This window comes from Podarcis bocagei (assembly GCF_964188305.1).
Source record: "Podarcis bocagei genome assembly, chromosome: 13".
Classification (NCBI taxonomy): domain Eukaryota; kingdom Metazoa; phylum Chordata; class Lepidosauria; order Squamata; family Lacertidae; genus Podarcis; species Podarcis bocagei.
In genome coordinates, this window is record NC_138138.1 from 13,493,439 (window position 1) to 13,517,238 (window position 23,800).

Sequence of the window (23,800 nt, forward strand, 5' to 3'; positions counted from 1 at the left end):
GAATATGGGACAAGGGCCTAACTTCGGCATGAGGTGTCTTCCTACGTAAGATGACCAATTCAACACCACAATTTTAGAGGCAGTGGTGAATTCAGCATGGGATATGAGATTTCCATCATTCTGGTTCAGCAAGACCTGCATATATATATATATATATATATATATATATATATAGATTTGTAAAGTATAATTCCTATAGCATTGGAGATATGCCTCAAAAACCTCCAGTTTTGCAACCAGAGCTTTCCGGAGTCAATTACATGCAAGTCTTCGTAAATTTGGCCCTATGTTCTGGTTTTATTCCGGTTGAAGAACTATGGCATACCCTGGCCTGGAATTTGAATAGTTGCAATAATATGTAGAAGTCCTAGCCCATGGATTTCTAGGCAAGATTTGTCCTTACTGAAAGGCCCCAAAGGTTCAAAATAAATTGGACCAGAACATTGAAACACCAGTTGGACCAGTTAAGGCGGCCAACCTACTTGAAAGTCACCTTGGCAACCAAGTTCATTGGCTGGGCGCCTATCTTGCAAGCAGAGAGTTAGCTGGTTACTTCAAACTGATTATGGGTAATTCAGCCGCCAACCTGCTTCCTTTTTTGCCCTCTGCGAGCCACCGCCCCTCAAGTTCCTTTGTTTGGTCAACTGTGTCTTTAGAGGCAGCCCTAGAAAGCATCTTTGGAGGAGACCAGGTGATCTAGCTACCTGGCGACAGTTCCACGGGTTGCATCTTTGGACTAGAAGAAGTGGCCAATGAGCTTGGGGGGTGTGGTGTGGAGAGAATGTCCTGCAGTCTCATTGTGCTGTGCCTCCTTCCCGGCCTGATCCAGCTAGCTTCTCTTCTGACCAGTGATGATTCATAGAGTGGCTTATGGGATTGCTGAGTTAATGGGGAAGGACTGTACCCCACGGGGAAAACAGAAGGTCCCTGGGACAACCTCCAGGATACCCAGGTGGGTACTGGAGTGAATGGGTGTTAGGGGAAGGGTAATCGTACACCTTGGAGTAAATTGTCCACCTTTGGTCCCTGTTATGTACTGAAGTTCTCACCCTGGGCCAACAGGGGGATACTGTAGATAGTTTTCACTCAGGTCCACATATTCAAATAAGGAATTGAAAGTGACGTTCAGTGATTGGATAGTTACAGAAAGTTGTTACTGTTGCGTTGTAGTGGAGCTCTATATAAGCAGGCTGGCTGAACCCTTCAGTTCAGTTCTGTTCTGGGTCTGTGAATAAATAAGAGCTGTTTGAAGAATTGCTGTGTCGTTTGATAAGTTCACCCACAACTTAACAGTCCTCATCCTGCACTTGGCTCCCAACTGTGGCTCCTAGAAGCTGTCAGCATGTGACAGCGGCCACACCCTGGGAATGGCTTCAAAGGTTTCAAGCCCTGGGTGAGTTAGGGACTTCCCCTGCATGCAAAGACAGGCTCTGGATGATTGAACGGCCGAGACCAATTGTGGGTCCAATGGTCAAGAAGGAGGTTTCTGCACCTGCCGTAGAGGGAAGTGAGGGGCAGGTGGGGCTCATCAACCTGTGAAGGTAGCCCATCTCTGAGAAGGAAACCCAATACAGTGGTACCTTGGTTTATGAACTTAATCCGTTCCGGAAGTCCGTTCTTAAACCAAGGTGTGCTTTCCCATAGCAGCAGGGGGCTCAATTTACAAATGGAACAGACTCAACAGGAAGTGAAACATGTTCTTCTTCCAAGGCAAAGTTCACAAACCAAAACACCTACTTCTGGGTTTGCAGCGTTCTTAATCCAAGTTGTTCATAAACTAAGCTGTTCTTAAATCCAGGTACCACTGTATCTTGCCAGGTCAAAAATCTCTGGTGCCGCTCAGTTCAAGCCCTGCTCTGTGTGCATTGTGTCACTCGTGGAAGACGTAGCAAATTAGGGGGAAAGTTTTGCTCAAGTACGCGAGGCTTCCAAAAGGGCTTTGAGTCTATCAGTTTTTCGGGGGGGGGGGGTTCCCCAACTGCCCCCTACCCTGTGTCCAATTTCTGATGGGAGTTACGGTTGTTGCCAGATACTCAGGCAGCAACGCACAGTTTGTCAGTCTAGTGCACTTGTCTGCTCCTGTAATGGGATGCAGATTTGATGTTCCAGCTGCCTGGGGGTGTTAGCGGGGGTGTTGTGGTTTGGTGTGTGCGTGTGTGTGCCAGAGACGGGCTGTTATGGGCATTGGGGAATCTTGCCGCCACCATTCCCACAAGAGACAACAGCTGGCTTTTTTGCTATCTAAATGGGCCTCGTGCTGGGAAAACGCAGACAGGCAGCAGCTTCTAGACAACGTCCCCTGGTGTTCTCTAATTATTTCTGCCTCTTTACCTGTGAGTTGGGTGTGAGGGGAATAGAGCATCTCCATTATCCTTAAGGAGGAGCGGAAGATTCAGTGGGGGGTTGGGCACAGCTGTCTCTGCCCTGCCTGCTCCTTGCAAGACTTCTAAACCTTCAACTGCAAGTCTTTAAAAAAAAAGAGTAAAAAAAAATTATTTTCAGCGTTAGTAGAATTAAAATAAAAGGTAAAGGGACCCCTGACTATTAGGTCCAGTCATGACCGACTCTGGGGTTGCGGCGCTCATCTCGCTTTACTGGCCAAGGGAGCCGGAGTACAGCTTCCGGGTCATGACTAAGCCGCTTCTGGCCAACCAGAGCAGCGCACGGAAACGCTGTTTACCTTCCCACCGGAGCAGTACCTATTTATCTACTTGCACTTTGACGTGCTTTCAAACTGCTAGGTGGGCAGAAGCTGGGACTGAGCAAAGGGAGCTCACCCCATCGCGGGGATTCGAACTGCCGACCTTCTGATCGACAAGTCCTAGGCTCTGTGGTTTAACCCACAGCACCAGTATATACACATAAAAGATCGCATGCAAATAAGTATACAGTGGTACCTCAGGTTAAGTACTTAATTCGTTCCGGAGGTCCGTTCTTAACCTGAAACTGTTCTTAACCTGAAGCACCACTTTAGCTAATGGGGCCTCCTGTTGCTGCTGCGCCGCCAGAGCATGATTTCTGTTCTCATCCTGAAGCAAAGTTCTTAACCCGAGGTACTGTTTCTGGGTTAGCAGAGTGTGTAACCTGAAGCGTATGTAACCCAACGTACCACTGTAATACAAACGTTGCAGCACCAGCCCTTTTTCTTACAAGTAAGCAGCTGTAACAGAGAAGGAAATGCCAAAGGGCTGATTGCCGCTAGCTGCTGATTCTGTAGGTTCACCCTATCTGTATTCAAATACAGTCATAAAACAGGAAGAATAAAATTGCGAGATAATGAAATAATCCTCCTAGGCCTTTACTGATCTCTGAGCCAGCTCATGCGGCCTCAAACCCTTACAAAGCAGAAAACAAATAAGGCACTCTAAGCAGTCATAGTTCACCCTTCCAGGGCTTGTGTGGCCTCGCCTGATTCAGATGTTCCAGAGAAATAGTCCTGTGCTGGTAAAATTTTGCCCCCAAATCTCTTAAGAGGTTGCTCCCGATGGGGAGGCACCTGATATCACAACTACCAGGGGGCTGGGAGATCATCACTCAGTGCTGTTATCTGAAATTGATCCTGGAAGATAGGACTGGAAGATAGGACTGGAACCAGTGCCTTCAATACTCAACTCATAGAACTGGTTCACGGAAGGCCATCGTCAATGGTATCAAAAGCCACTGAGAGATCAGGTAAAAGCCACAGGGTCACACTCCCCTTGACTCCCCTCTCAAGGCGGCCAAGGTCGGATTCAGTCCCATATCCTTGCCTGAACCCCAATTGGAATAAGTCAAGATAATAGGCTTCATCCAAGCGTATGTGCAACTGTTGCTGTGTAGGCCCTGGCATTTTGCTTTTGGTGCACGCCCTCAGGAGACAGGGCATGTTCATCTGTCTCTTTCAGAATGGTCGAGAGTAAGTGTGGACCGCCAGGTTGGATTACCTGAGAACCTTGCGTAATCAAGGAAAGATTGACAGTTTCCTTCCCCCTTGAGTTAGAGGCCTCGCCATGTTATTATGTGTGTTGTTTCAGCGTTAGTAGAATTAAAATAAAATAAAATAAAATAAAATAAAAGATTGACAGTTTCCTTCCCCCTTGAGTTAGAGGCCTCGCCATGTTATTATGTGTGTTGTTTCAGCGTTAGTAGAATTAAAATAAAAGGTAAAGGGACCCCTGACTATTAGGTCCAGTCGTGACCATACAGGAATAGTTTCAAGCTTCTGTTTCAAACTACAGGTAGGTAGCCGTGTTGGTCTGCCATAGTCAAAACAAAAATAAATAAAATAAATAAAATAAATAAATTTCTTCCATTAGTACCTTAGAGAGCAACTAAGTTAGTTATTGGTATGAGCTTTCGTGTGCATGCACACTTCTTCAGATACAGTGGTGCCTCGCAAGACGAAAAGAATTCGTTCCGCGAGTCTTTTCGTCTTGCGAAGCACAGTCCGTCGCAACTGCGCCTCTTCAAGCGGCTTTAAAAAAAAAGCGCAATCTTGCGAAGCAAGCCCATAGGGAAATTCGTCTAGCGAAGCAACGCAAAAATGGAAAACCCTTTCGTCTAGCGGGTTTTTCGTCTTGCAAGGCATTCGTCTTGCGGGGCACCACTGTACACTGAAACAGAAGTCACCAGACCCTTATATATAGTGAGAGGGTGGGGAAGGGTATTACTCAGAAGGGTGGTGGGAATGGGTGATTGGCTGATAGGTGTGGTAAACCTGTTGACGACTGTTAACGACTGCAATTGGTCTTACAGGAAAAAGCAAGGGGTGAGAGGGCTAAAAATAGCTTTATCATGTATAATGAGATAAGAATCCAATGTCTCTGTTCAGACCAGGTCTCTCCATGGTTCTAAGTTTGGTAATAAGTTGCAATTCAGCAACTTCCCTTTCCAGTCTATTTCTGAAATTCTTTTGTAATATGACATCTACTTTGAGATCTTGTGATGCCAGGAATCACAAGACAGAGAAACCAGTAGAATACTTCAATCTCCCATGACATTCTATACAAGATTAATAAAAAGAAAGAAAGAAAAAGAAATGGTATGGGCGCTAAAATAAGGTTACCAAATTTGTTTCAATGAATCCGGGGGGACACTTCAAATTCGATGGATTTTGTATGGGGACCGATTTGTAAATCTGGGGACTGTCCCCGGGAAACAGGGACGTCTGGTAAAACCAATGGCAAAAAACCCCACAAACGACAAAAGCTTAAAAACACATGGATACAAATAAAGTCCGGATCTTGCAAATCCTGCCCCACTCAAAGAGGCCAGGCTGATGAGTTGGTTCTTGGACAATAGCCCTGTAACTGATACCTGTCAACTTGGGGATGGCTCCGTCTGTGGTCATGAAGTGCATCCAGTCTGTGTTGATTTTGGCACTGCTCTGTGGATGAGGAATGTAACATCCATCACAATGGCTTGTTGTCCTTTGGGATTGTCATCATTCACCTACCTTGTGTTGCTCCTCCCCTGAATATCTTGTTTATTTGAGCAGTGATCTTCCTTCGAAGTCCCTTTATAGCATGTGGCAGCTGCTAGCCATCTTTCCCACCCTAAAAACAGCCGGCTTCCCTTGGCTATTTTAAATTAATTACTAATACACAAGGCGATAGCTGGACCTGAGGAAGAGCAGAGAATTAGGTCAATGCATTCCAGCTAATGCCAGAAGAAGTGTGTGCTACGTATTACATTTCAATAATAATAATTATAATAATAATAAATAATTTATTATTTATACCCCACCCATCTGGCTGAGTTTCCCCAGCCACTCTGGGCAGCTCCCAATCGAGTGTTAAAAACAATACAGCATTAAATAATATAAGCATAAATTAAATTAAGCACAAAGCCATGAGGTAATACTTGATATCCTCCTTTGGGGCGGCCATTTTTGTTTTTCTGCTTTTTATTAGAGACCCAGCTTTGGCAGACGCCGTCCTCGAATTCTCCTAGAAAGAACTTGCACTCAGAAACGCCGTCGTGCTTTCTTACGTGAAGCACGTCTTCCTGATTTCTGACTTGGGTTATTGGAAAACTGTAGAGATGAGGTCATTGTCACGAAGAGAAACTTGGCTGAAGCGGGTCCAGGGCCCTGGCTGAAGCAGGCGTTCCTTCTAACGTAAAAGGAGAGGGTGCCCTGGAGGCCTTTGCAGTGGTCCTTATGATTTGAGCTGAGATGCTCTTGCTAGGTTGGAAGCTGGCCCAAGTGGTCTGTCATTGAACCATGACTGGCTCCATTGGAGGCACGTTCAGGCATCCTGCTTGCATGTAGAATCTCAGTGGTGTCCAAACTTTTTTCAAAGAGGGCCAGATTTGATGAAGTGAAGGGCCAACCAAAGTTTTTGAGCTTTTTTTAGGGTTGGAGTTGTTAAGGTGGATTTTTAGGACTTTACCCCAGGAAATAAACTGCCACAGGGGCTGGATTCAACTGACCAACGGGCCGGATTAGGCCCCCGAAATGGATTTTGGATATTCCTGATGTAGATCCTACACTAAGCTCAGCCCCTGCCTCACTATTCCCTTTGAGTAGTTTGAGAGTGAAGTCTGAAGTGGGCAATCTCTTCTCCCCATGCATATTTCTGGCATGAGACAGAACCCTGCAAAACTGGGAGCGGCCATAGTTTAGCGGTAGAGGATTTACACAAGGTTCGAGATAGAGCAGCTGGGAATGTCCTCTGCGTGAAACCCTGGAGAGCCATCAGTGTTTCCCAATCTTGGGTCTCCAGCTGTTGTTGGACTACAACTCCCATCATCCCTTGCTAGCCATGGTCAAGGATTGTGGGAACTGTAGTCCGAAAACAACTGGAGACCCAGGATTGGGAACCACTAGACTAGACAGTAGTGAGCTTGATGGACTGGTGGTCTGATTCTGCCTGCAGCAGCTTCCTGCATCCCTTAATTGGGATCCTAAATTGTGTGGAGAAGGGAAACTTTATGCTTTTACCCTCCATGTTCTGGAGGACCTCAGAGATAGTGATGTGGAGGGAGTGAATTATTCCTTTTTTATTATTATTAAATTAGCATGCTGCCCTTCATCCCTAGATCTCCAGGTGGTTCACAAAACCTAACAATACATCTAGGATTTGCGGGTGACCTTTGAGGCTTTTCCAAATAGTTCTCTTCAAAGTTGCCTCTTTGAAGCTACTTAAGCACTTGTTTGATGCTGAATATTAAATCCTTTTAACTGTTTTTCTTGGACCAGTATGTAAAAAAAGAGTTCATTAGGGGTTCTCCCCACAAAGTTTATACTCTTTCACGCTGGTAACTTGGAGGCAAAGTGGAACGTGTGTCTAGAGGTGGTTTTCAAAGGCAGCATGTATTTTTAATCAGTAAATGGGGGCTGGGGAGGAAACCACACACAGTTATGGAAGTAGCCGCTGCAGCCTTCTGTGCACAGTGATGCTCTGTGTGTGGCTGCTTCGGAAGTCACACTGTTCCTGCAAAGAGGCTGCTTGTGAGCGGCCCATTGCAGAGGCCAACGAGCTGCCGAAATGTCCACATCAGCTTTGTTGCAGCAGTTGAAAGCATGTGTTGTTTGCTTGATGCTTCGTTGCCTATCAAAATCTGCAAGACAACCTTCCAGAACTGGCTGGGGCTGATGGGAGTTGTAGTTCTGGACTGTGCTGCTATAGGCTGCTGTAAGGGAAGTTCATTATACAGCAGTACCTCCGCTTACGTAACCCTCTGGTTACGTAAACTTTGGGTTACATAGGCGGCAAACCCTAAAGTATTTTACCGGGTTTTGCCGCATGCGCAGAAGCCGTCCTCTGGCTGAGAAAACCTCGGGATCCGGCCGGACCTCCTGAACGGATCCCGTCCGCAACTGGAAGTACCTCTGTACACCTTTAGGAGTCAGGCAAAATGTTCCTATATAACCAGGCCTTTGGCTGAGTTACATGCAATGCCCTTTTAAAATGTGTTGCCAGGGGCGCGCGTGTTATTGGGTTGTTTTTTGGTTTATTATGTATTTTGTGTTTTTATATTGTGATTTTATGTTGTAAACTGCCAGAAAGCTGTGGGTACAGGGCGGTATACATTCTTTAATAATAATAATAATAGTAATAGTAGTAGTAGTAGTAGTAGTTGTTATTGGAAGCCTGAACAAGCAGACGCGCTTCGTGCATTTTCTCCCAACAAGGAAGTTGGATTTGGCCTCCCTTGGCCTTCGCATTCTTTAACTAGAAACATTACCAAGCCAACCCACCCAGAGTTGGCGTTGCAAACGCACTGTCTCTTTCTTGAACGCATTAATAACCCTGGGGTGCCTTTCATCTTTCCTCCCTGGATGCGCAATGTGTGCTGCTTCACATATTTCCAAAGGAGCGTGCAGACTGTTCCATCTGTCGGTAGTTTTACGAGGATTTTAATTATTGATTGTAAGGTGCTTGCGCGTGAGAAGCGACCATGTGTAAGAACACCCTGGCACTTTCCTTAAAAAAATAAGAAAAGCAGTTTTGGGGGAGGGGGGATGTAGAATGGAAGTGCAGCATGGGGGGTGTATGGACGACGACGACGACAACAACAACAACAACAACAACAACAACAACAACAACAACAACAACAACAACAACAACTTATTGTTTATACCCCACCCATCTGGCTGGGTTTCCCCAGCCACTCTGGGCTGCTCCAAAAAAAGTTTTAAAATACATTAAAACATTAGTCATTAAAAACTTCCCTTAGATGTCTTCTAAACGTCACATAGTTGTTTATTTCCTTGACATCTGGTGGGAGGGCGTTCCACAGGGCGGGTGCCACCACCGAGAAGGCCCTCTGCCTGGTTCCTTGTGACCTCACTTCTCGCAGCGAGGGAACCGCCAGAAGGCCCTCGGAGCTGGACCTCAGTGTCCGGGCAGAACAATGGGGGTGGAGACACTCCTTCAGGTATACCTTCAGGTATGCATGCAGACTTAACCCTGTGCTCACTGCTGTGGCCGTCCCTCACAGGAGCCACTTTCCTCGGTTTCCAGGTTTGCATGTTTGCAAGGGGAAGGATTAATACACACAGCACGTGTGTTGCTTCTCTGTTGGGAAGGACCGTATGCTCTGTGACGGAGCTTCAAATCCGGGCATTGCCAGGTGGGGTTGGGAAGACCTGCCAGAAACTCTGGAAAGCTTCCAACATAGGCATAGAAGAGTTTGGATTTGATATCCCGCCTTTCACTCCCCTTCAGGAGTCTCAAAGCGGCTCGCAATCTCCTTTCCCTTCCTCCCCCACAACAAACACTCTGTGAGGTGAGTGGGGCTGAGAGACTTCAGAGAAGTGTGACTGGCCCAAGGTCACCCAGCAGCTGCATGTGGAGGAGCGGAGACACGAACCCGGTTTCCCAGATTACATGACTACCGCTCTTAACCACTACACCACACTGGCTCCACACTGGCATAGCCAGGTGCGGGGAGGGAAGGGCAGCTTCCCCTCCCCCAAATAAATACAAATCAGTAAAAATAGCAAACAGAGGTTCTGCCCCCCCAACAAAAATCCTGGCTACGCCCATGGCTGCCAATGTTATTACTTTTTTTTAACAAGTTTTATTAGGATTTGTAGAGAAAAATGCAAATCTTAATATCAAATATCTTCCCCCCTTTTTTATCCAGATTAAGACTTTGATCTAAATACATTAAAAACATAAAGGAAAAGGGGGGGAGAGAGAAAGGAGTAGAAAAAGAAAGAGAAAAAAGAGTAGAAAAGAGGTTATGATAGAGAATGATAGAAAAACAAAATTCAGAAAGTAAAGAACTTTTGATTGTCTGTCTGCTATATATAAACAATATTCACTTTGCCCACTCCAATATAACACGCAACAAAGCCACTTTCTATAATCAGTTGCCCTCAAATCCAGATACAGTGGTGCCCCGCAAGACGAATGCCTCGGAAGACGAAAAACTCGCAAGACGAAAGGGTTTTGCGGTTTTTGAGGTGCTTCGTAAGACGAATTTCCCTATGGGCTTGCTTCGCAAGACGAAAACGTCTTGCGAGTTTGTTTCCTTTTGAAGCGGGAACTGGGCTGGCAGGGAGCGAGCGAGGGAGCGACCTACCTTTTCCAGAGGGGTCCTCTTCTGGAGAGGGCACAGAGGAGGCAGGTGGGCTGGGATCCAGCGGATCTGGCTGGGTCTCTGCGCCACCGCCGCCTCTGCCTCTCTCTCTCTCTCCCCCTTCCCACGTGGCTGCTCCATTTTGCCCTAACTGCGCGAAGGCAGGAGGAGGGGGACCAAGGAGGAGGAGGAGGAGGAGGAGGCATCCACTGCGCTTGCGCCTTTGTGGGGGTGGGAAGAAGCCGGGAGCAGCTGCCGAGACTGTGGGGAGCCCGGCGGCATGGCGCAAGGTAATGGGGGGAGCAAGGGAGAGTCTGCGCCGGGCGCTTCGTGCATCCGCCCTCGGTTCCTGGGCTCGAACTTCCTTTGGCACCTCGTGGAGAGAGAGGGAGAGGAGCGGGCTTTGATGTGGGACGCGGTTTGGCGGAGCGAAGACGCGGCAAGGCTTGGCGACAGAGGAAGGGGGGCTGTTTTCGTGGGGAGGTGGGAGGGGGTGTCTTTGCCTCTTCCCGGCAACAGATCCTCCAGGCTGGGGAAACACCTCCTGCTGGGGAGCGACCCGCTTTGTGCTTTGCCCGCTATCCCATTATAATACAGTACCAGGGTGCATCCGTGCTTCACAAGACGAAAAAATCCACAAGACGAAGAAACTCGCAGAACGGATTAATTTCGTCTTGCGAGGCACCACTGTATTATTTCTTTTTCACACAAAAAGTCCATGAGAGGTTTCCGGTCTTTTGCAAATATTAACGACTTTTCTCTGAGCAAACGTCGATCTCGTCATTTCACCTGTCCATTAGTTTTAACAGCCATTCTTCCATTGTTGGTAACAATGGGTTCTTTCCATCTTTGTGCACATAAAAGTATCACAGCGGTAATCATATATTGTAACAAAGTTCCAGTGTCCTTTTCCAACTGTATATAAGTCCCAGCAGGAATAGTTCTGGCTTCAGTTTTTCTTCAAAATTCTCTGTATCAATGTACCTATTTGTACCCAATATTGTAACTTAAACATGTGGTAGGGAGAAGAGGCCCTCATGCAACTCAGGTTTGCCATAACTTGATCCGGCAGAATCCTGGGTCATCCCAATTCAGGTTGAAACAAAATAAAAAAAAATCCTTCCAGTAGCACCTTAGAGACCAACTAAGTTTGTTATTGGTATGAGCTTTCGTGCCACACGAAATAACAAACTTAGTTGGTCTCTAGGGTGCTACTGGAAGGTATTTTTTTATTTGTTTCCACTATGGCAGACCAACACAGCTACCTACCTGTAACCCAATTCAGGTTTTATCCAGAATTTGGCTGGATCTGTTGCATAGCCCTCCTGGCTTGTTGTTAGGAAGCTTCCTGTGTTTCCCCCCTCCAAAGCTGCTTTTCTTTTCTTTTCAATAAGGAGGGGGGAGACACCACTTGCATGTGGCTGCCTCTAATCCGTATTTCTGCCTTGAATTTAAGAAGGCAGCATGACCAGTGTTTTATGGAGGAACGGGTGCCTTCTTCGGATTACTCAGAGAAGTATTGCACTGTGGTGAGCTCGCGAGCTGGGTTTGAGCTATGAGCAACGGAAGTAATTAGACTATAATGTCGTGATTGTGATTTAACAGATGGGAGAAACAACAACTCCGTGGAAAATGGGGGCGGGGGGAGTCGACAAAAATGAGAGAAGAGACAGGATTGTGTTTTGCTTATGTTTAAAATGCTGAAACTTAATAAAAGATAATTGAAAAGAAAAAGAAAGGGGAAGCAGTAGCGTGTTCGATGCGTACATAGGATTTGTTTGTTTACCACAGGCTTCCTCAACCTCAGCCCTCCAGATGTTTTGAGACTACAATTCCCATCATCCCTGACCACTGGTCCTGCTAGCTAGGGATCATGGGAGTTGTAGTCCCAAAACATCTGGAGGGCCAGGGTTGAGGAAGCCTGGTTTACCACATGGGCAGTCAATGTACACAAGTAAGGGGCCTAGTTCAGTTGTGGCTGCATACTTTCATAGCTCTTGCATCCCTTTTCCCCCCATCCCTGTTTCCCAATATCTGCTTCTCATGGACATTATACGGCTTTGGGAACAGGGCAAAACCGGTATATTCAGCCTCGGCAGCCAAAGATTGGGTTGGTAACTTTCAATGAACACGTGCTATTCAGCTGCAAGGCTTGTTACAACCAGTCGTCTTCCAGAGTAGATAAAAACATTTGTCCTTGTGTAATATCACACAGGAACTCATCCAGTGTTTGGGAAAAGCTTGCCGGGAGTTGCATTAGGCAACAACCAGCTTCTCCACCCACCTGCGCACAGGGGCCTTGTATTTTTGCACTAAGGTCCTGGAATTAGGAATCTGAACGAACCATGCTAATTTTGTTAGCAGTATGTGAATGCGCTAAGGGGAGGGGGCTGGCTATTAGCTCTGCTCCGGCAGTGAAAGGTGACATTCTCTGTATTCTGAACCAGCCGCCGCATTTCAGCAGGAGGCAACTAAATTGCACACCGGGATTAGATAACGCGCATTTGCATTTTTAGCATTTGCATGCATCTTGTCTTCAGCAACTGTGGGAACACCTGGGAAGGCAGAAGGCAGATACAAAGAGTTTCATTACTAAAAGCCTGTGAGGAATAGATCTCTTGTACCCAACAGTAATATAGAATCACGGGAATTTTAGTGGCAAGAAATTGGAAAAATACTAAAACACCTAATATAGCAAACTGGGAAACATTAATAGTAGAATACTTGCAGCTAGCAGAGGTGACAGGAAGAGTTAGAGGCCAAACAAAACAAAAAGTCCACAAGGAATGGAGAATATTTAAAGAATAGTTGAAGAACCATGGTATAAGGGGTAATCTCCTGGCAGACTTAGACTGAGCCTTGTAGTATATAAAGGTAATTGACAATTTACATAGAAATACGATAAATTATAGAAGAAATAAGTAACTGTGTGGTAAAAGTGTATTTAACAGATAACGTACAATGAAAATGTTTGGAAGTTTTTTTAAAACCTCAACTACTTTTAACTGTTTACAATCCTGTTTAAGATAAGTCATAAATTTCCCCAATTCCTTATTAAAATGTTGGTCTTCCTGATTTCTGACTCTTCCGGACATTTTTGCCATTTTGGCATAGTCCATCAACTTCTATCTGCTATTCTTCTCTGGTAGGAACTTTTATCTTCTGTCCATCTCTGGGCCAGTAACATTGTGCATTCGTGGTCACATAAGGATTGGATTTCTTACTTGGTCAGAATCGTTTGCCCTGACTATGGCCCTCTGAGATTTGAGTGGCTCGTCTGTCCAAATGGGCATTGTGAGTTGAGTGTGTGTCTGGGGAACTTGCCTTCCAGTATATATCTGTGGTTGTGATGCGGTTTGAACCTGGCCGTCCCGAGATTGAACTGCCTCACTGCGCTGGGTTTGTCTTGTCCTGTGTTGCTGTGGAAACCAACTCTCTTCCTTCTGCTACTTTGGGCCAACAGGCTTCATCTGTTTGGCTTTCCACACGCATGCAAAGTATTTATGACTGCTGCAGAGGGAGGTTGACGCCGAAGGTGAAGGATACTGGGCCACAGTTATGCTCCTTTCCTGAGAGCAGAGCCAAATAAACACAGGATTTCCCCCTCTGCAAAGGAAATGGTTGTGTTTTCTTTCAGCAGGAGAGATACGGGGCCGGGGGAAATCTGGAAATGGCGCCAGAGAGTTGCATTGTTTCCATGGGCCCTCTGGGAGCCCAGTCGCCATAAAAGATAGCCTGGGTACAAGAAGCAATCTTATTTGTCGATTTAATGCAAACATTGCCGTGCTAGATCAAGCTTCTGAAAATTTGGCGGGGGGGGGGGGGTTGCTGGAGGGAATAAATATACCAAGTCTGTATCATTTCTGGTGGTAACAGAACTGTAGTGAGACCCAGCCTCTGAGACACTTGTGTCCCAAGTCTACCCATCCATTGTTTCCATAATCTCCAATCTTCTGCATACACTTCACCGACCCCACCTCCATTGCATGTTTCTAAAATATAAATAAAATCTTGACAACACCAGCACATCAACCCTGGAGAATGCTATATGGGTGTTGTGCACTCTTCCCTTCCCGGCCCCCAGCAAAAGGAATGTAGCCATGGGTTACTTGAAGACAGGCAAACTAATACCAGTGTCCTGGAAGAAGCAAAGATCACCAGTGTCAAAGCAATGATTCTTCAACATCAGCTTTGTTGGACTGGTCATGTTGTTCAGATGCCTGATGATCGTCTTCCAAAGCAACTACTCTATTCCGAACTTAAAAATGGAAAGCGTAATGCTGGTGGTCAACACAAGAGGTTTAAAGACTCTCTCAAGGCAAATCTAAAAAAAAAAAGTGTAAACACCGACAACTGGGAAACACTGGCCTGCGAGCGCCCCAGTGGGAGAACAGCCTTTGCCAAAGGTGTCATGGGCTTTGAAGACACTCAAACTCAGGACGTGTGGATCCAGAATTGGCCTCCATAGTCACTTACTGACTCACTGTTAAGACTGTATTAATGGAAGACAATCTTATTCAGCTACGAGTGATCACAGAAGAAGAAGAGGAGGAGGAGGAGGAGGAGGAGGAGGAGGAGGAGGAGGAGGAGGAGGAAGATGATGACGAAAGTGCCAGTGATGGACTTTCTCTGCATTGGCCTAAGCAGAGTAATTTTTAAATGTGTGCAGACTCACAAGTGTGGGACTGGAATATGACCCGAGTGTGAAATGTTATGATCACCTGTCTGGACTTGAAAACAGAAGGTAGCAATGGGCGCATTGCTCCCCAATTAAAAGGATGCTAAAAATGGCTGTGGTTGAGCGGTTGTGGGTTTGACGCAGCCTGCTCTGCTCTTTCTCATTCCTGCATTGCAGGGAGTTGGGCTGAATGACCCTTGGGGTCTCTTCCAGCTCCATGAGTCTATAATTCTGTATATCTGAGCTGTTTTCTGTGGGGCAGCCTCCACCAGGGAAGGCCAGCATAGAAAAAAAAGCTTTAAAAATGAACCAATAATTCCTGTCTTTTGAGCCTGGACAATGGATGTTTCACTGTAGCTTTCTCTTTGTCCAAGATCTGCTTTCCCAGATGCTGAAATCATTTCTGTGACTTCGTTCCTCGACTAAAGGTGGGAGCAGGCTAGTTTCTTGCAGTGGGAGTTTGCCTCCTATCTTGATTTCTGCAAAAATGCTAGAAAGTTACTTAAAACCAAACAAGCCTGGGAATCTGAGGCTTTCCATGGAGAGGCAGCTGGTCCTTGGACGGCCAGGGGGTCTTTGGAAGCCCTAGTATATGTGGTACAAAACCAAGGGTTAAAATGGGCTTTGCGTGGTGACCTCCCCATCACACTGTGAAAATTGAGAGGGTTCCTGAGAGCTCAACCCAGTCTTCTTCTCCAGCTGCACATTGCTGAAGAAGGGAAAGAATCTGTTTCTTCCCTCCTCTGGCCTCCTACCCACAAGGGAAGTTCATGTGCTGTTTCTGGACCTTGGCTTTGCAGTGTTTCTAGGAATCTTCAGTTTCAGATTGAGAACACAAGAATACCTGAAATCAACATAATGGGCGACCGCGCTCAACCTCGGGGGGTTGGTCTGCAGTTTCTAGTGGGTGGAGACGATGCGCTTGGCTCTCTGGACTTATTTTCCACTTTTCAATCTAGCCCTCTAATCCAGAAAATATCACCCAGAGCTCTGTGGTGTTGCATTCCAAACAGCGGTTATGCATTACGAAGAATTTTCCCTTCCCTTCAGAATGATGAAGCTTCATGTATTTCTGAAGCATGTAAGGAAATGTAATGTTGCAGGTAGGGACAATCCTTGTGTACAGTGGTACCTCGGGTTAAGTACTTAATTCGTTCTGGGGGTCTGTTCTTAACCTGAAACTGTTCTTAACCTGAAGCAGCACTTTAGCTAATGGGGCCTCCTGTTGCTGCTGCGCCGCCAATGCACAATTTCTGTTCTCATCCTGAAGCAAAGTTCTTAACCCGAGGTAATATTTCTGGGTTAGTGGAGTCTGTAACCTGAAGCGTATGTAACCCGAAGTACCACTGTATTGAGCAGCTCCCAGCTGAGCCCCTTTGGCTGTGACAAAAGTGTGTGTGTGTGTGTTCAAGCATTTATTGCCAAACCCACACAAATACGAACTGTTTTGGCTCCATGCGTTGCCATGTGCTTTTGTTCTTGGGCCCATGTTTATCTCTCACCTGCTCCCTCCACTAACCCAAAGGGCCAGGATCCCTTTTAACAAGTTGTAGAACTTCTACTGAACATGAGCAGCTGTTTCCACCCTCACTTGTAAGGCGAGACCCATTTGTACTATACCGTATTTTTCGCCCTATAGGACGCACTTTTTCCCCTCCAAAAATGAAGGGGAAATGTGTGTGCGTCCTATGGGGCGAATGCAGGCTTTCGCTGAAGACCGGCTCCGAGGGTTGCGCAGAGCTGCCTGCAGTCCCGGGATCAGCGCAGCTCTGCGCGGCCTCCGGGAGCGGGGCGCGAAGTCCCGTCCCGCTCTGGATGGCCGCGCAGAGCTGCCTGCAGTCCCGGGCTCAGCGCAGCTCTGCGCGGCCACCGGGAGCCGGGCGCGAAGTCCCGCCCCGTTCCCGATGGCCGCGCAGAGCTGCCTGCAGTCCCGGGATCAGCGCACTTCTCCCCATAGCCAGCCCCACAAGCTCGGGGGACAGCGGGGAGGCAGAGTGCGCCTTCCCGCTGTTCCCCGACCTGGTTCTTCCAGCCCCGCACCTGGGGGGGAAATAAAATTTTTTTTCTTTATTTCCCCCCCAAAAAACTAGGTGCGTCCTAGGGGCCGGAGCATCCTATGGGGCACAAAATACGGTACATTTAAAGTAGTTTCATATTGCTTCAAACAGCCAAGGCCTCCCCCCCCAAAAAAATCCTGGGAACTGTAGTTTGTTAAGGGTGCCGTGAGTTTACCCTAATTCTCAGAGTTCTCTGGGAAGAGGGATTGACTGTGAAACTACTCTGGCAATCGTAGCTCACGGTGGTGCAAATAGAGGTCTCCTGACAACTCTCAACGCTGAGATACACATAATTCTCCATGGTTTTCTGCTATTACCCTCAAACTCAGGCAAATGGGGATTGCAATAGATTCCCTTCTTCTGTTGGAAGACTCACAGATCTTCTCTCTCATCAAGCAGAGACTGTTAGATCATGAAATCCAAAAGCTCCACCCCTCCCAGCCTTTTCATCTGCTTACTTAGGATCGCAGCCTCACCATAATTACTTTTACAATTTAGAAACTCAGTTGCAACACAGAGCTTTTATGCTAGCTCAATCGCAACACAGCTTTTGTGCTAGCTCGTCTAAATGCATTCCCCTCATCTTTATTGTTTGGAAGGTTCCAAAAAAATCCGCTTCCAGGGTAGATTCTGTTCCTGTAATAAGAAAACACCAGATACAGTCAAACCTTGGTTGTCAAACATAATCCGTTCCAGAAGACTGTTTGACGTCCGAAACGTTCGACAACCAAGACGCAGCGTCTGATTGGTTGCAGGAAGCACTCAAGCGGAAGCTGCGTCGGACGTTGACTTCCGAAAAACGTTCAAAAACCGGAGCATTTACTTCTGGGTTTTCGGTGTTTGGGAGCCAAAACATATGATAACAGAGGTGTTCGGGAACCGAGGTTAGACTGTATAATATATCACATAATTTTGGATCGCCCTCTTCTCGATACCCATCACAGGGATCTCCTAGTGACTCCCTTAAATATCAAAATAATGATTTGCAGAGAGTCTGTAATCCAATATTTGTTGAGGGATAATACTCCTGATACTACCAAGATTGTTTCGGGGTACTTAGCTGAGATCTTTAAAGCTAAATGTAAAGTTGCCTGGTTTATTCAGTGGTGGTTATCTAGTCTTTTGTATATTGCATGTGTTTGGATTATCAATGTATTTGGATGGCTTTGTATGCTTTTACTGTTTTAACTTATGCCAATAAAGGCTAGATGCAAGTTGCAACTCCCAATCCCCTTGGGTGGTGCAGAGTTAAAAAGGGGAATGGCTACTTCCCCAAAAGTCAACGCCTCGAGGCAGAAAACAAGGAGGCGTGGGGTGCTTTCCACCCACCAACTGCCATGCAAGCCAGACTTCCTCCCTCCAGGCTTGATTTTGTGGCCAATTCTTTGCAAGCCTGCTAAGGGCAGCCAAGAAGAACGGGCTGGAAAAAAGTTCTTCCTGGATTGTGTATTTTTCATCTGTGACTGCCCAGATGGGTGGAGGGGTCTTCAGAGAGAAAGGGAGGAGCACCGTGCTCCCTTCTTCGCTTTCAGACCTTCTTTCAGGTCAGTGTAAGGTTACCATAGGGACGCGGGTGGCGCTGTGGGTTAAACCACAGAGCCTAGGACTTGCCGATCAGAAGGTCGGCGGTTTGAATCCCCACGACGGGGTGAGCTCCCGTTGCTCGGTCCCTGCTCCTGCCAACCTAGCAGTTCAAAAGCACGTCAAAGTGCAAGTAGATAAATAGGTACCACTCCGGCGGGAAGGTAAACGGCGTTTCCGTGCGCTGCTCTGGTTCGCAAGAAGTGGCTTAGTCATGCTGGCCACATGACCTGGAAGCTGTTTGTGGACAAACGCCGGCTCCCTCGGCTTATAGACCGAGATGAGCGCCGCAACCCCAGAGTCGGTCATGACTGGACCTAATGGTTAGGGGTCCCCTTTACCTTTACCTTAAAGGTTACCATGTTTTTTTCAATGAATCCGGGGACACTTTTCAACTTCAATGGATTTTGTACGGGGACTGATTTGTAAATCCAGGGACTGTCCCCGGTAAACGGGGACGTCTGGTAACCTTAGGTCAGCGGTAGGGCCCAGGGTCAGCGTGTGCCCCTCCACGTCTCTCTGTCTGGCCTTTGAGACTTTCTTAGCTACACCACTCCGCAAATGTGTTTGCCTGGCTGGCAAGGCTTTGTGTCCTTGTGTTGTGATGATACCTCTTGCTTGCCTGGGTGAAGCAGAGAGAGAGGTCTGGGGCGTGTGCTGGAAACCTCGTGACTTTTACCATGCAAAGAGAAGTCACACCCATTGCTCCACACAGGTTTTCCCCTGGCCCCGCCCACCACCAGCACACACCTCTGGGAGATTGCCAGGGAGGCCCTCTGGACTGTAAAAGGTTATCCACCACAGCCAGCATAGCCAATAAAAGGTAAAGGGACCCCTGACCGATAGGTCCAGTCATGACCGACTCTGGGGTTGCGGCACTCATCTCGTTTTATTGGCCGAGGGAGCTGGCGTACAGCTTCTGGGTCATGTGGCCAGCATGACTAAGCCGCTTCTGGCGAACCAAAGCAGCGCACGGAAACGGCGTTTACCTTCCCGCCGGAGTGGTACCTATTTATCTACTTGCACTTCGTGCTTTCGAACTGCTAGGTTGGCAGGAGCAGGGACTGAAGAACGGGAACTCACCCCGCCGTGGGGATTCGAACCGCCGACCTTCTGATCGGCAAGCCCTAGGCTCTGTGGTTTAACCCACAGCGCCACCCACGTCCCAGCATGGCCAGTAGTCAGGGTTAATGTGCGGCCCATCAACACCCAGAGAGATGAAGATTCTCCATCCCATGAGTAGCCTGTGATGGTCTTCCATTTGGGCTGGAGTCCAGCATCCCTGATTGTCCTCTCCTCTCTCCTGTACCAGGTAGGTGAGAAGGTGATGGTGATGGCCAGGTCGGGGCTCTGGCAGGAAATTGTGACCGTCCAAGCCAACCAGACATTCCCCATGCCGGAAGGGATGAGTTTCGAGGAAGCAGCTGCTTTTTTGGTCAACTACATCACCGCCTATATGGTCCTCTTTGACTTCGGCAACCTGCGACCCAACCAGAGTGTCCTGGTCCACATGGCAGCAGGTAACCAAGGATTTCCCCCTCTGCAGTAGGAAGCTGTAGATCAATGAAAGAGGAACTCGCAGAGCAGTCCTTGACTTCCTATTCTCTTCCTGCACTACGAATGTATTTATTACATTTGTATCCTTCCTTCTCTCCAGTGCTCAAGGTTCTTTTCTTACCACCCACCCTTTCCCCATATGTCACAAGGCCGCTTGGTCAAAGCTGGGGTCATGGTATGTTTCTCCCTAACAAGCCAGGATCACGACCCAGGCTTAGCTGCTGTAGACTTGTGAAATCCTAGCTTGTTACGGAGAAAGAAACCACAATTCCAGGTTCAGACATCACAGTGATCTGATTTATTGACCTGGTAGCACCATAGGAGGAGTGAAAACAGGCTATGCGCACCAGCATTCTGCTCATGTATCTTGTTGACGTGTGAGCGCAGCCATTGCGCAGTAGAACGGGACCTCTTAGTCTTTGCCAAAGTGCTTAATTGCCGTGATTCTCAAACTAGCTTAATTCGGTAGCATAGATCAGAGGCCGCCAATCTTTGGGGCCCTGTGGGAATGCTTGCAAACTGGAGAAATGGTTGTGAGCACCACAGCTGCAACCTGCAACTTACTCTATTGGCTAAAATATGCTTCCTTCGATCCTAATTTCAGGGATGGGGGCCCTGTGAGGACCGGTTCCTGGCATACATATTCCCTTGAGGTTCTTTTGATTTGATATTACCAGAGAGAACATCTCTGATGGATCTTAACTTAGGCTAGTTTAGGCTCGGGAAGCGATGAACGCTGATACATTCCTGTGAAGCCAACTTTTCCTTGGCTCTTCATAAGCCAATCCACGTCGTCTTCTGTATGGGCCAACGGAGCAGCTATTGTCTACTGAATTTGGCAGCGAGTGGAGAGAATATTTCCCGCGTTGGGATGGAGTTGAACGAGGCCCCAAGGCTGCCAGTGGCGCCACAATGCGCGGCTTCACTTGCCTCTGTTTCCTCCTTCCAGGTGGCGTGGGGACTGCGGCCGTCCAGCTCTGCAAAACTGTGGAGAACGTCACCGTTTTTGGTACAGCTTCTGCCTCCAAACATGAAATCCTCAAGGAGAATGGAGTCACCCACCCAATTGACTACCGGACAGCTGATTATGTGGCAGAAGTACGGAAAATCTCCCCCAAAGGTCAGTAATAGAGCAGAGGCAGAGAGCTCTGGAACCAGGGTGCAGCAGGCAAACACTTTCCTCCATATAACTAGACCTTTGGCCCTTAACTATCTGTGGCCTTTTAGAAGTGTATGGGATGTTTATAAAAAAATTCTCTTCCTCCTGGTTTTAACGTACCTATGTGGGGTTTATTGTCTGCCTGCCTGCCTGTTGGATTGGTTGAATGTTGCTTTGGGGTTACCCTAGGCAAGATAAAGCAACCGACATATTCAATAAATAATAATAACAATAAAACAACAATCATTATCATTATCTCCATCTCTGGGTTTTTGCTTGCGACGTGGTTTTCAGCCGAATTGTGATAACCTGTTGCAAAACTCCACAAAGTGTTTTTTTTATAATTATCCTGATTTGTAAAGCTGTTAAGGGGATCTTGGATAATTAATCGTAGTAATTTAAATTAAACAATTAATTCTGCTGATAAAAACAAGAGGCCTGTAGAGAAAAGCACTCTTTCCTTTCATTAGGCTAGAGTGCTGTTTAAATTTGGCCAAGGGAACACATCACATTATAAAGGTAAAGGTAAAGGTACCCCTGCCCGTACGGGCCAGTCTTGCCAGACTCTAGGGTCGTGCGCTCATCTCACTCTATAGGCCGTGGGCCAGCGCTGTCCGGAGACACTTCCGGGTCACGTGGCCAGCGTGACAAGCTGCATCTGGCGAGCCAGCACAGCACACGGAACGCCGTTTACCTTCCCGCTAGTAAGCGGTCCCTATTTATCTACTTGCACCCGGGGGTGCTTTCTAACTGCTAGGTTGGCAGGCGCTGGGACCGAGCAACGGGAGCTCACCCCGCCACGGGGATTCGAACTGCCAACCTTTCGATCGGCAAGCCCTAGGCGCTGAGGCTTTTACCCACAGCGCCACCCGCGTCCCGAACATCACATTATAGTCTTTTTAATATTAAAAAAAATATTAATACATCACATTATAGTCTTTTTAATATTAAAAAAGATCAGGGCTTTCCCTTCTGCATTTTTTGGAATGTTCCCCTAAGGGAAATGTGTTTACAACTGTCCAGAAACAGATATTTCAGACATGGAACTGGACATTTGTCCCTGAATACTGGAAGGTCCTTATAAATCTTTTGTAACGACAACTTTCTCTCTTTGTCTTGTTAGGTGTAGATATCGTCTTAGACCCTCTGGGGGGTTCAGATACCACAAAAGGCTTTAATCTCCTGAAGCCAATGGGGAAACTAGTCACCTACGGTGAGTAAAGAAAATTTATTGGGTAACTGAATTGAGGCTCCATCCAGCCCTGGAATCTTTTGAATCCCAAAGTGCAAAATTCGAATCTTCAAATAGGAAAATTCCTCTGTGCATGTGCAGAATGCTGTGCTTTAGATGTGGAGCTCAGTTTGCAATTCCACGGCTCAGCCTCTTGAGCCTGAGAAATGGAAATGTACAAGGACAGGCTTCCTGGGGTCAGACGAAAAGCTCCCATCGTTCTATCTCCAAAAGAGCCTTTGAAGCACACCCCCCTTTATCTGAGTCAACTGAGCACCCTGCAGCTGTGACAGAAGCTTTGTGGCATGTGGGAGTCAAACGCCAAAGCTGTTGAATGCTTCTCTCCCCCTGCTTCCGGCAGTGAGCACACTGTAATTCTGTGCTCGCAGACAAAGCCTTTACACAGTCGAACTGGCAGCGGAGATCAGAATCTTCCAACCCCGGGAGTTTTGTTATATGTGGCACACCCAGAGAAGGAGGGTGGAGAATAATAATAATAATAATAATAATAATAATAATAATAATAATAATAATAATAATTGTATGCTGCCCATCTGGCTGGGCTGCTCCCAACAGAATATTAAAAACACAATACGACTTTGTGGAAAAGGGCTGCCTTCAGATGTTTTCTAAAAGCCAAATACAGTTGTACCTTGGTTGTCGAATGTTGTAAATAAAAATATGCCCTTTTCCCTTATGGGGTATCCAAGAGCCCATATAGAGTCCTTACATAGGTTCCCTATTGGTAGGAGAAAATAACAGAGGCCAACCAGAGAATATTGAGAAGCAAAGCAGCTAGTAAGCTTGATCTTTATTGATCTGTTGCAACAGGGTACCCCCCTCACACGCAGGAGAGGAAGAGGACCCAGAACAATGGCCTGCAAGGCCTTATAAAGACTTTTGAAATTCCCCTTCTCTAGATCAGGACCACCCCCAGAAACATTATGCATACATCACAGAAGGGGTGTAACCTAAGACCACCCCTCAGATACATCCCACCTACATCACAGAAATTTAAATGTTTTTCTCTTCTCCTTGTTTATCTCCTGTCTAGCAGGTTCCTTGATTGGATTTTCTGGGGAGCCTGGCCATTCTTTTGTAATGCTAAAATACTTATTTCCTGGGCCAGGTCACAGGCTCACACCTTATTCAAACACAGATTAAAGGAAGAGACAATGGGGAGGCTTTTCCATTTTTAACCTTGCAGAGAAAGGATTTGGTCAGTTTAGGAATCAAAATGGTTCCACGTTGGCCTTCCTGTACTGATCTATGTATGTGCAGTTATGAACATTACTATATATCTAAAACCATAAAATTCCTATCACAATATTCCCCCCTTTGGGGCTAGAATTTTTCTTAAAAATTTTTGCCCCACAAATAATAACATCGTATGTTGTAAATGGATGTCTTTGTATGAATATATCATAAAAATAACACATGTTGCGTTTTGCTACTAAATTACTTGTGGCATTCTAACACTTTGGGAGAGACCATTTACTCAATAGTGTTCTATGCTTTACACCTAG

At 46.8% G+C, this 23,800-nt stretch overlaps 1 protein-coding gene across 1 annotated transcript in view; it reads left to right on the forward strand.

Moving 5' to 3' along the window:
- Positions 1-23,800, forward strand: part of VAT1 (vesicle amine transport 1) — a 44,285-nt gene that overhangs the window by 4,021 nt on the left and 16,464 nt on the right. The window contains exons 2-4 of the mRNA XM_081166482.1: positions 19,640-19,847; positions 20,834-21,004; positions 22,167-22,256. Of these exons, the coding sequence (XP_081022608.1) occupies positions 19,640-19,847; positions 20,834-21,004; positions 22,167-22,256 (469 nt within the window). The remainder of the gene's footprint in view (positions 1-19,639; positions 19,848-20,833; positions 21,005-22,166; positions 22,257-23,800) is intronic.